The sequence below is a fragment of the Oncorhynchus tshawytscha genome, linkage group LG14 (genome assembly GCF_018296145.1).
Source record: "Oncorhynchus tshawytscha isolate Ot180627B linkage group LG14, Otsh_v2.0, whole genome shotgun sequence".
In the NCBI taxonomy this organism is placed as follows: Eukaryota; Metazoa; Chordata; class Actinopteri; order Salmoniformes; family Salmonidae; genus Oncorhynchus; species Oncorhynchus tshawytscha.
In genome coordinates this window covers 13,699,683-13,713,321 of record NC_056442.1, presented here as the reverse complement: position 1 = coordinate 13,713,321, position 13,639 = coordinate 13,699,683, and the positions used below count along the sequence as shown (strand labels likewise).

The 13,639-nt window shown below is 41.9% G+C and overlaps 1 protein-coding gene across 1 annotated transcript in view; it reads right to left on the bottom strand.

Moving 5' to 3' along the window:
• LOC112253925 (alpha-1,6-mannosylglycoprotein 6-beta-N-acetylglucosaminyltransferase A) overlaps positions 1-13,639 on the bottom strand; it is a 115,969-nt gene that overhangs the window by 23,102 nt on the left and 79,228 nt on the right. Inside the window, exon 11 of the mRNA XM_024426034.2 lies at positions 8,992-9,125. Coding sequence (XP_024281802.1) covers positions 8,992-9,125 — 134 coding nt within the window. The remainder of the gene's footprint in view (positions 1-8,991; positions 9,126-13,639) is intronic.

Genomic DNA, 13,639 nt, shown 5'->3' with positions numbered 1-13,639 from the left:
CAGCATAAGGAATCAGTGATATTTAATAAAAAGTTGGTGCTGTCTCATATCCATATCTCTCTGCTCTCGCTCTCGTTGTCTCCGTCTCTCTCTTACTCTCTCGATTGTCGCGCCTGTCCTTCCCCTTAAGTTTGCAGTTTCGGTGGTAGTGTTCTACTCGGTCACAATGTTTACAGGGAGCCTTACACTCCCGGGCGAGATGTCCTGTCTTATCGCAATTGAAACACTTTCTATCCTCTGATCCTGTCCATTTTTTCCCTTGTCTCTTAGGTCTTTTCCCCTTACAGCCTCCTTTATGCTTATCTACAATTACCCCAATAGTTACTATTAGATACTCTGCTCCTTTCTGTTCTTTTCCTCTTCTGAGTCTGGGCGCCTGACCTTTTTCTCTCTGTTCTTGCCTTTGTCCCCTGTCCTTTCTGTCCTTATTCTTTCTACAGTCTCTGTGATTGTGGCCCAACTTATCGCAGCGCATGCATGGTTCCTCACACTCCTTGTCCAAATGTCCTGGCTTGCTACAGTTGGGTCCCTCTCGGTCTTCTCTCTTCAAAGTTCTTTGTCTTTTCTCACCTCCACCCTTCTCGGCTATCTCTCCTAGAGTGGCCATTAGATACTCTTGGCTAGTTACTTATTCTTTCTTAGTTACTTCCTTTTTCTTTGCTCCCTCCATTCTCTTTCTAGCTTCAGCTAGCCGCACCCTGGCTGTGTCTAATCCTTCTACCTGCTGTTTTCCCTCATTATCCCTGCAATTCTTATGCATTTGTATGATCATGGCTTCTAACTGATCTGTGTCTAAACATCCAGTGAACCCGTACCTCTTTCTCCATTTTGGGCCATAATATACATTTATTTTGTCTTTTGACTCATATCTCTCATCCCCGGTACATCCCGGGACCTCCTTTGAGGATTTGCCACCCATGGTATCCTCTGTTGTTGTTTTTAGTTTTTTAGAAAATTCTCCGATACGGTATAGGATTATATGGTTTTTATTTACCTACGCACATTCTTAGAATAATCCTAAACCCTTGTTAATTGGATTTCTATCTGTTAACTATTTTAATGCATCTCTACACCAATACTCAACAAGTTCAATCCTAGCAGGATTTCTATCTGTTAATTATTTGAATGAATCTCAACACCAATACTCAACAAGTTCAATTCCCCCTGTATATTTTCAACAGTCTCGGACTATCTCAATACAGGGTAGTTTTTTGGTAATGGACTTAACTACCACGAATCATTTCGGACCCATCCCGTCCCCTTGTTTCAGTGATCTGGTACGCAGTGCCGCCAACACTCACAGACATCATTCAAAACGGTTTTAGAAACTTCAGAGTGTTTTTTATCCAAATGTACTAATTATATGCATATTCTAGGCAGTTTAAACTTTCTCTACATTAGATTATATGGACAGTTTACCCGATACAAATCAATACGGTTAGTTTTAAGAATCAAGCCTTTCCCACTCTATTTTGACTAATGCTCTAGAGGAATTTAATTCAGTCCATTAACCTTTTATAACTAGGGGGCGCGATTTTAATTTTTGGATGAAAAACGTTCCCATTTTAAACAAGATATTTTGTCACGAAAAGATGCTCGACTATGCGTATAATTGACAGCTTTGGAAAGAAAACACTGACGTTTCCAAAACTGCAAAGATATTGTCTGTGAGTGCCACAGAACTGATGTTACAGAAAAAACCCAGATAAAAATCCAATCAGGAAATGCCGCATTTTTTAAAACCGCCTCATGGCAATGACTCCTTATATGGCTGTGGAGGAGCTAGGAGTCAGCTTACCTTTTCCACGTTTTCCCCAAGGTGTCTGCAGCATTGTGACGTATTTGTAGGCATATCATTGGAAGATTGACCTTAAGAGACTACATCTACCAGGTGGCCGCTTGGTGTCCTCATTCGCAATTATTGCGTAATCTCCAGCTGCGTGTATTTTTCCGTTTGCTTCGAGGAGAAACACAACTGCCACGAATGATTTATCATCGAATAGATATGTGAAAAACACCTTGAGGATTGATTCTAAACAACTTTTGCCATGTTTCTGTCGATATTATGGAGTTAATTTGGTAAAAAGTTTGGCGTTGTAGAGACTGCATTTTCAGATTTTTTTCTTAGCCAAACGTGATGAACAAAACGGAGCGATTTCTCCTACACAAATAATATTTTTGGAAAAAATGAACATTTGCTATCTAACAGAGTCTCCTCATTGAAAACATCCAAAGTTCTTCAAAGGTAAATTATTTTATTTGAATGCTTTTCTTGTTTTTGTGAAAATGTTGCCTGCTGAATGCTAGGCTTAATGCTATGCTATAGGCTATCAATACACAAATGCTTGTGTAGCTATGGTTGAAAAGCATATTTTGAAAATCTGAGATGACAGTGTTGTTAACAAAAGGCTAAGCTTGTGAGTGAATATATTTCTTTCATTTCATTTGCGATTTTCATGAATAGTTTAAACTTGTAGTTTGAGGATAATCACCACCATCCTTTCATTGTTCAAGTGACAAACATTCAATATATTGTTAGAATTTTAAATCAAACAACTATCCTTCACATATCAACCAGTAAAACTGCTTAAAAATATTGTTGCGTTATGGTAATGAGCTTGAGGCTATGATTACGCTCCCGGATACGGGATTGCTAGACGCAAGAAGTTAAAGTACATTTTAAGCGAGTTTTTAAACTCAACTTCTCTAGGGTAGGGGGCAGCATTGGGAATTTTGGATGAAAAGCTTGCCCAAATTAAACTGCCTAGAATATGCATATAATTAGTACATTTGGATCAAAAACACTCTGAAGTTTCTAAAATCGTTTGAATGATGTCTGTGAGTATAACAGAACTAATATGGCAGGCAAAAACCTGAGAAAAAATCCAATCCGGAAGTGGGAAATCTGAGGTTTGTAGTTTTTCAACTCTTGGCCTATCGAATACACAGTGTCTATGGGGTCATATTGCACTTCCCAACAGTCTTTAGAACCTTGTTTGATGCTTCGACTGTGAAGTTGGGGCAAATGAGAGGGGAATGAGTCAGAGGTCTGTCAGAGAGCCACGAGCTCAGACTCGCGCGTTCACATGAGAGCGAGCTCTGAGCTCTGTTCCATTGCAATTCTACAGACAAAGGAATTCTCCGGTTGGAACATTATTGAAGATTTATGTTAAAAACATCCTAAAGATTGATTCTATACTTCGTTTGACATGTTTCTACGGACTGTAACGGAACTTTTTGAACTTTTCTTCTGTACTTTCCGCTGGACTTGCATGAGTTTGGATTATGTACTGAACGCGCGAACAACAAGGAGGTATTTGGACATAAATAATGGACATTATCGAACAAAACAAACATTTATTGTGGAACTGGGATTCCTGGGAGTGCATACGGGTGAAGATCATCAAAGGTAAGTGAATATTTATAATGCCATTTCTGACTTCTGATGACGACACAACATGGCGGATATCTGTATGGTTTGTTTTGGTCTCTGAGCGCCGTACTCAGATTATTGCATGGTGTGCTTTTTCTGTAAAGTAAAAAAAAAAAAAATCTGACACAGCGGTTGCATCAAGGAGAAGTGGATCTAAAATTCCATGCATAACAGTTGTATCTTTTATCAATGTTTATTATGAGTATTTCTGTAAATTGATGTGGCTCTCTGCAAAATCAACGGATGTTTTGGAACTACTGAACATAACGCGCCAATGTAAACTCAGATTTTTGGATATAAATATGAACTTTACCAAACAAAACATACATGTAATTGCGTAACATGAAGTCCCATGAATGTCGTCTGATGAAGATCATCAAAGGTTAGTGATTAATTTGATCTATATTTCTGCTTTTTGTGACTCCTCTCTTTGGCTGTTTTTCTGTGACTTGGCTCTGACCTAACATAATCTTTTGGTTTACTTTCGTCGTAAAGCCTTTTTGAAATCGTACACTGTGGCTGGATTTACAACAAGTGTATCTTTAAAATGGTGTAAAATACAGTGGGGCAAAAAAGTATTTAGTCAGCCACCAATTGTGCAGGTTCTCCCACTTGTGAAGACTTACAGAAAACGTTTGACCTCTGGCATTGCGAACAAAGGGTATATAACAAAGTATTGAGAAACTTTTGTTATTGACCAAATACTTATTTTCCACCATAATTTGCAAATAAATTCATTAAAAATCCTACAATGTGATTTTCTGGATTTTTTTTCTTCTCATTTTGTCTGTCATAGTTGAAGTGTACTTATGATGAAAATTACAGGCCTCTCATATTTTTAAGTGGGAGAACTTGCACAATTGGTGGCTGACTAAATACTTTTTTGCCCCACAGTACATATATGTTTGCGGAATTTTAATTATGGGATTTCTGTTGTTTTGAATTTGGCACCCTGCATGTTCACTGGCTGTTGACGAGGTGGAACGCTACCATCCCATGTACCCTAGAGAGGTTAACCCCCAAACTAATAAATAAAGATTACTGACCTTATCCTTGCAGCGGAGATTGACATTTTGGTTGGATCTCGTCACCATTTCTGTCGTGTACCAGTTCGCCATCGGCCTGTAAAGAACCCTCAGAATGGGGCCAGGTCTTTAATCTACAGATCTCTGATCTGCCCGTGCACGGTTTTCGGCACTCCCATGGGACGACAAAAACAGGTATTGAGATCCGGCTCGAATGACCAAGTTGTCAAGAGAATCCTCCCCCCCACCCACACACACACACACACTCTTATCACTTTTCTACCAGCCTTGGCAGTTTCTCGCAGTTCCTCTCCTCCCTAGATTAGAGGCCTTAAAGGCCCTCTTTCCTGTTGTCAGCGTTTTCAGAGCCATAACCAGGTCATGTGTAGTCTACCAGCCTCTGTTTTCTCAACCATACATTTCTCCCTCTTAACTTGTCCCACACATACATTATTGGATTATAGTCTTAAAATTCTAAAACATTTCACACCGTTAAATACGTTTCAGGGTGGAATTCTTTAGTCATTACTTTAAACATGTAAATTCCTTTATCAAGTATGCAAGTATAAACACCATGGGACCACGCAGCCATCATACTGCTCAGGAAGGTGACGCGATCTGTCTCCTGGAGATGAACCTACTTTGGTGCGAAAAGTGCAAATCAATCCCAGAACAACAGCAAAGGACCTTGTGAAGATGCTGGAGGAAACAGGTACAAAAGTATCTATATCCACAGTAAAACGAGTCCCATATCGACACAACCTGAAAGGCCGCTCAGCAAGGAAGAAGCCACTGCTCCAAGACCGCCACAAAAAAGCCAGACTATGGTCTTCAACTGCACATGGGGACAAAGATCGTACTTTTTGGAGAAATGTCCTCTGGTCTGATGAAACAAAAATAGAACTGTTTGGCCATAATGACCATCGTTACGTTTGTAGGAAAAAGGGGGAGGATTAAAAGCTGAAGAACACCATCCCAACCTTGAAGCACAAGGTGGCAGCATCATGTGTGTGGGTGCTTTGCTGCAGGAGGGTCTGGTGCACTTCACAAAATAGATGGCATCATGAGGTAGGAGAATTATGTTGATATATTGAAGCAACATCTCAAGATATCAGTAGGGATGTTAAAGCTTGGCCGCAAATGGGTCTTCCAAATGGATAATGACCCCAAGCATACTTCCAAAGTTGTGGCAAAATGGCTTGAGGAAAACAAAGTAAAGGTATTGGAGTGGCCATCACAAAGCCCTGACCTCAACCCTATAGAAAATTTGTGGGCAGAACTGAAAAAGTGTGTGCGAGCAAGGAGGCCTACAAACCTGACTCAGTTACACCAGCTCTGTAAGGAGGAATGGGACAAAATTCACCCAAGCTTGTGGAAGGCTACCCGAAACATTTGACCCAAGTTAAACAATTTAAAGGCAATGCTACCAAATAATAATTGAGTGTATGTAAACTTCTGACCCACTGGGAATGTGATAAAATAAATAAAAGTTGAAATAAATAATTCTCTCTACAATTATTCTGACATTTCACATTCTTAAAAAAAAGTGGTGATCCTAACTGACCTAAAACAGGTAATTTTTACTCGGATTAAATGTCAGGGATTGTGAAAAACGGAGTTTAAATGTATTTGTCTAAGGTAAACTTCAGACTTCAACTGTATGTTCATAGGGAAAAGTAGGACTGAAGGTTGATGTTATGGAAATGGCACCTTGATAACTATGATAACTCCAATGCAGGAACTTAACAGCCTACCTTTACTTCATCTTTCATTGCAGTTAACTACTACCAAATCATACCAGACCTTTTTTTAAATTCATTAACTCAAATCAAAACCATTGTGTAGCCTAAGTAATAAATTATACATTTTGCTCTAATTGAGATTTAATACTTCGGCAACACATTTACTAGCACGAGAGCAGCGATACGCATGGAGGCACTCCAGACAGCAAGAATAGTGGATTATTCTCATTAGAGTTTGCCGGTGAAATGATCTGAAAGTTGTGCTTGAGTATGTAGACCACACAGTGACGGCAGACAGATGCCTCCTCTGCTGTGCCTAATTACATTTAAAGCCACTCATAAAGCCGATAAATCTCTCCTATATGGATACAGCAATTACCGTCCATTCTGTACCCGTTATAAATCAGACCTCCGCACACAATTGCTGTACCACAAACGGCACCCTATTCCCTACATAGCGCACTACTTTGGACCAGGGTGCCATTTGGGACGCAAACGGCTCCATTCCCACACCTGCAGAGAGGGGAAGAGAGAAGCTAGCGGTGCACTTCAGCATACTGATAAGAGACAGGGAATATTCCCCTTAGTGAAGAGCTTCTGGGCTCTGTGTGACATTACATCGGAAAAACAAATGACTATCAGAGACAAAGCGATTGGAGGCAATGATGTTTGTTTGGTCACTGAATGTTGTTAAAGTCGCAAAGGTACTTGGTACTAGATGTCTCACTACACAGGATCTCTGACCTCTTATTTTTGTACGCCCACCTCTCATCATGTTCTAGCCTTGTAGGGAGCAGTAAATACCACAATCCCAAAATATGAGGGAGTTGAAAGGCTGTTTCCTGGTTTCCTTGATGAAAAGCAAATAGCCGATCAGGTCTCGTGACATCATCATAGTAGTCCCTCACAAGGCACTGCAGCCAGCCCCCGCAGATTCAGGGAGGGAAAGTGCGAGGGAGGCCTTTTCTTCTCATGTTCATTCATTACCAGAGACTCCTCTGAAATGGCTGTTTAATTAAAAACTGAGGTAATGAACACGACGGGGTGTCTGATTAGCTGCTAATGTTTTTCAAGGAGAAGTGATGGGAGTTTGGCACTCTGCCCTTTAAGAGAGACTAAATGGCCCACTGTGCTGTGCCGCATGCGGGTTTGAGAGGGCGTGTGGCAAGCTGCACTACATGGTTAATATAGGCCTGTTGTGTTAGACAAATAAGTGTTGTGTGTGGATGCTGGTTCTGCAAGACATGGTCATTTCTTTGTGTGGTCACAGACCTGAGTTCAAATAGCATTTGTTGTTGAATGACCTGGCGCAATGGCACCAATCGAATAGTCCCAAAAGTGCAACCCCTGCACATCTGGTACACCAGGCTCAATCTAATACACCTTTGAGAGAAAATAAATACTATTTGAACCCAGGTCCCTTAACCGGGATGACCAGGTTGGGTTGTGGGTGGCATGACTGGCATCTCACAACTCTCATCTGACGACTTTGTGTCAGCTGATTATGATAAAAGCTAGGCGTTGTTCGCCACAGATCTGAAATTACCTCTGCTTTTTTGTTTGTAGATTCTGCTTCCGCCTGAGTTCCACTGGTTGCGTCCAAAATGGCACTCTATTCCCTTTATAGTGCACTACTTTTGGCCAGGGCCCATTTGGGATGCACACCCTGTGTGTTAGACCTCCGAAAGATGGCTGGCTTAAAATGTTCCAACCGGCTTCTTTACAATGTTTGTCATCATCGCAGCCCTTATCAAATCTCACCAAGACATACAGAGTAGGCAGTAATCCAACAATGTGTAATGTGCCAACGAGCGAATCGCACGCAAAACGCTTGTGGCTGGTGTAGCTACAATCTATAAACCCTTTATGTCTTAGATGAAATAATCCCTGCGACAATGCCTCTGCACAACAGAGTCTGAGTTGGAATATATTATAACTAATCAGTGAGTAGAGCTGAAATCAACTATTTATCAACATAATAATAAGAAACTCGGGAATATGGTTTCTAAAGGAATACTACTAGTCTCCATTAAATCTCCCAAAAAACTTGGCCCAAGGTTTTCAAAGTGTTCCAGTGACTTTCTTTCAAGAGTTAAGGAACTGGGTTACAATAGATTCCATACACCGGGTCCCAAGAACTTATGGTGTAGCGTGTCTGGTGCTTTCATCTTGAAAGGCATTCTGTGCAAAGCAAGGCTCAGTGGACACTGTCACTTCAGTCACTACAGTCTCCTTAAAAGCATCCACAGTGTTGTCTATTTCCCTGTGATCAAGGGATGGGACCAGTTTCCCATTGAACTCAACTGAGCAGCACTTCCTACTCTTTGAGCTCTATTCTAGTAGTGTTGATGTCTGGGAACTAGATCACTTATCATTTGTTGTTCTAAACAAGGAGAGTCTCCAGTTGGTGACATGATATTCAAAATTCCAACTAAAGAACACTACTCTACCATATTCAGCTTCACCCTCCAATGCTGATGTAGACAAAAGCATATATTTTTGTCCACGACAAAACGTTACCACTGCTCCCAAATAACTAAGAGCTGAGCAGAGTTTGTACACAATGTAAATAACATTATAATAAATGCTATGTAGCAGACACATTTTCCCAAAGCAACAGTGAGTGCATACATACATTTTAAGTATGAGGGTGATCAGATTTCAACATCAGACAACACCAAGACACATTAGGCACCCCCAAGAGTGAATGTTGAATTTGAACACTGACGGAGTTTAACGCAAAACCTTGGCCATGCCAGCCACACGGGATACACAAGCTGAAGCGCCGTACCTTCCAGAAGTTGTCCACCTTGCCGTAGACCAGCGACTGGTTCTGCCGCTTGACTTCGTCAATGTGGCGGATGTCGCTGGCGTTCAGGTGTTGCTCCACCACAAAGCCCAGGAAGCTGTTGTCTGGCGTGTGGGCTGCAGGGGAAATAAACCACACAATATAACGGTCATTACACAGCTCAACTGGGATCACAATTATTATAGTACTGAAGCTAGTTAGTTCACATTCATCCATTTGTATACAGGAAAAGGAAAACAAGCCACAAACACAGGCTGTCATTGTACAGTTAATGGGGAACACAATGATGATTATAGGTGGGTGATGTTAGTTCATTTAAAAAAAGCAATTCAATTGCCAGCACCATATCGCTATGAGATCTCCATAGGACAACAACTATTTTTCTCTACATAAGTTGATTTATTCATGCATATGGTGTACAGAAACAAGTGAATAGCATGACAATAGGCCTAATGATTAGGCCTATGAGTAGGCTCTGTTGTGTTAGCGAAGTAGTCGTCTGACTCATGCCTAGAAGTGGAAAGTAAATATGAGGCTTATGTTAACCAATGAACACAGTTCCACATAGAAATGTGAAGTGGTGCGCCAGACTCCGGCGCACCACTTCACATTTCTATGTGGAACTGTGCGGTAACGCTCCCGAATCCGGACCACACGTGCCCCCATGGAGACGGGTGTTTGAGTCCCGGCTCGGCCAACTGTCTATTCCTTAAATCATTTCTGTGCCCCACTCGCTCTCCCTCCTTATCTGTATCCACATCTGTCCCATCATAAAACAATACAATTATGTAAGGGGATCTCCAGAATAAAAGAGAAGAAAATGTAATGTGTTAATGAAATGTGAATTGATGATTTAACGTTCTATGATTAGAGCCTTAGTATTCCGTTTCTTCGTTGCGAAATGGATGGTGGTACTGTAACTATGGAAATGAGCTTGGCAACAGGTCAGAAATGGGCAACGGCACATACAGAGATTTGAAAATTAAGACAATGTAAAAAAAAAATTTTTAAATGGGGGCTTCTGTGACCCCCCCCCAAAAAGCCAACAGAAATCTAATTGAAAAAAAACTAGGTTGGGTCCCAAAGCCCACATGGGGCTTTGGGGCCTGGTCAAAAGTAGTGCACTATATAGGGGAAGGGGTGCTATTTGGGATGCTTCTCATCCTGACTCTCTGGGCTTTGCTTGTTGATGGACTTGTACCCTCTTACAGACCTACACTACATTCTCTGCTTCAAGAAAGGGGAGGGAGGGTTTTAGGCTACATGTAGCATCCTGTTCCTTCTCCACCGGGCCTGTTAAGTTGTTACATGAAGCCGTTTGTGGAAGTGATTTAATATACGCTCCTCGAGGGAGTTTACTGCTATTTTAGAGCCATTGCAGAGCGCCAGTAAATCATGTGCAGAGACGACGTGTTGGGGGAGAAATTCACGGCCACCACGCAATGTGGTGATAATGGAGGCTGGCCTCCCGAGCCGACTGAGAAGGAGGAAAAGTGGGTGAGAGAGGGAGCTGCCGTCACTTTCTACGGCCCAGGTGGGAAAGGCATGTGTTAGGACAACATGAGTTAAATCTTTCAACACAACAGAGAGCATTCCTCAAGACAAGCGGGTATGGGATGTGCACTGCATGCTCCCCCCGATTGCCATGTAGGGAAGACGGCGATGTCATCTACAAAATAGCTTCCAATACTCTACTCAGCAAACTGGATGTAGTCTATCACAGTGCCATCCGTTTTGTTACCAAAGCCCCTTATACCACCCACCACTCCGACCTGTATGCTCTAGTCGGCTGCCCCTCATTACTTAAGTCTATGATAGTAAAGCTCCGCCTTATCTCAGCTCACTGGTCACGATAACAACACCCACCCGTAGCACGCGCTCCAGCAGGTATATCTCACTGGTCATCCCCAAAGCCAACACCTCCTTTGGCCGCCTTTCCTTCCAGTTCTCTGCTCCCAGTGACTGGAACGAATAGCAAAAATATATTACCTATATTTCCCTCACTAACTTTAAACATCAGCTATCTGAGCAGCTAACCGATCGCTGCAGCTGTACTTGGTCCACCTGTAAATAACCCACCCAATCTACCTACTTCATCCCCATACTGTTTTTATTTACTTTCTGCTCTTTTGCACACCAGTATCTCTACTTGCACATCATCATCTGCTCATTTATCACTCCAGTGTTAATCTGCTAAATTGTAATTACTTCGCTACCATGGCCTATTTATTGCCTCCTCACGTCATTTGCACACACTGTATATAGACTTTTAAAAAAAATGTTATTGAATGTACGCTTGTTTCTCCCATGTGTAACTCTGTGTTGTTGTGTCGCACTTCTGTGCTTTATCTTGGCCAGGTTGCAGTTGTAAATGAGAACTTGTTCTCAACTAGCTTACCTGGTTAAATAAAGGTAAAATATATATATTTTTTAAATAAAAATGTAGCATGCGTCAAATGGCCCCCTATTAAAGATGTTGTGCACTACTTTTGGCACCCTATTCCCTATATAGTGCACTACTTTTAATAATAGCGCTGGTGAGAAGGAGAAGGGAGGCCTCTGTCATCACTCAGTGTATAAGTGGACATGACAGTCTGCAGAAAAGGTTTGTGGGCCCAGCTGGACTATGCCAAGATGCCAGGCCAGTCGACTTCAATCAGCCGGCCAAAACAAGACACACACCCGGGCTCGGCACTTCATAGCAGGCAAACCATGCATAATGTAATTTGGGTAATTTTGTGGAAGTCATAAAAAGTAATTGGAAAACGTCTTGCTCTCAAGCTGACTGGATACGGTCAGAAACGCAGCAGGAGACTTTGTTCCGGTTCCGTTGGCATGCATTGAAATGCGTTGCAAAATAACTGAATTAAACAGATTTATTTTCAAATAATTTGAGGACCCCCCGGATTAAGGGATGCCACCAAAGGTTTTCTAAAAAAACAACTGTGGGGGGGGGGTTCTACTAAGCTAAATGGAATTGCTTTAAGAAAGTCATACCAAGGATCATTTTGCTATTTTATTGGGAATCTTAAGACCCCCTGAAGTATAAAAAAACATCGTAATTTGGCTTTACTGCCATTAGCCCATAGAAACGCATTGAATAGCATTCACTAAATGGAACCACAGTCACCAAAAAATCTAAAGGCAGTTTGTTCAGAAGTGTCCATCCTATATCTGAGAGATATAACAAAGATCAGGAACCACATTTTTTTGGGACATGCATTTGACTGCTTATTTTTGCCATTAAACTATATCCATATATGCACTGAACAAAAATGCGACATGCACCAATTTCAACAATTTTACTGATTTACAGTTCATGTACAGTCGTGGCCAAAAGTTTTGAGAATGACACAAATATTAATTTTCACAAAGTCTGCTGCCTCAGTTTGTATGACGATAATTTGTATATACTCCAGAACGAAGAAGAAGAAGAGTGATCAGATGAATTGAAATTAATTGCAAAGTCCCTTTTTGCCATGCAAATGAACTGAATCCCCCCCCAAAACATATCCACTGCATTTCAGCCCTGCCACAAAAGGACCAGCTGACATCATGTCAGTGATTCTCTCGTTAACACAGGTGTGAGTGTTGACGAAGATAAGGCTGGAGATCACTCTGTCACTCTGTCATGCTGATTGAGTTCGAATAACAGACTGGAAGCTTCAAACGGAGGGTGGTGCTTGGAATCATTGTTCTTCCTCTGTCAACCATGGTTACCTGCAAGGAAACACGTGCCGTCATCATTGCATGGCACAAAAGGGGCTTCACAGGCAAGGATATTGCTGCCAGTAAGATTGCACCTAAATCATCCATTATCGGATCATCAAGAACTTCAAGGAGAGCGGTTCAATTGTTGTGAAGGAGGCTTCAGGGCGCCCAAGAAAGTCCAGCAGGACCGTCTCCTAAAGTTGATTCAGCTGCGGGATCCGGGCACCACCAGTACAGAGCTTGCTCAGGAATGGCAGCAGGCAGGTGTGAGTGCATCTGCATGCACAGTGAGGTGAAGACTTTTGGAGGATGGCCTGGTGTCAAGAAGGGCAGCAAAGAAGCCACTTCTCTCCAGGAAAAACATCAGGGACAGACTGATATTCTGCAAAAGGTACAGGGATTGGACTGCTGAGGACTGGGGTAAAGTTATTTCTCTGATGAATCCCCTTTCCGATTGTCTGGGGCATCCGGAAAAAAGCTTGTCCGGAGAAGACAAGGTGAGCGCTACCATCAGTCCTGTGTCATGCCAACAGTAAAGCATCCTGAGACCATTCATGTGTGGGTTTGCTTCTCAGCCAAGGGAGTGGGCTCCCTCACAATTTTGCCTAAGAACACAGCCATGAATAAAAAAATGGTACAAACACATCCTCCGAGAGCAACTTCTCCCAACCATCCAGGAACAGTTTGGTGACGAACAATGCCTTTTCCAGCATGATGGAGCACCTTGCCATAAGGCAAAAGTGATAACTAAGTGGCTCGGGGAACAAAATATTGATATTTTGGGTCCATGGCCAGGAAACTCCCCAGACCTTAATCCCATTGAGAATTTGTGGTCAATCCTCAAGAGGTGGGTGGACAAACAAAATCCCACAAATTCTGACAAATTCCAAGCATTGATTATGCAAGAATGGGCTGCCAT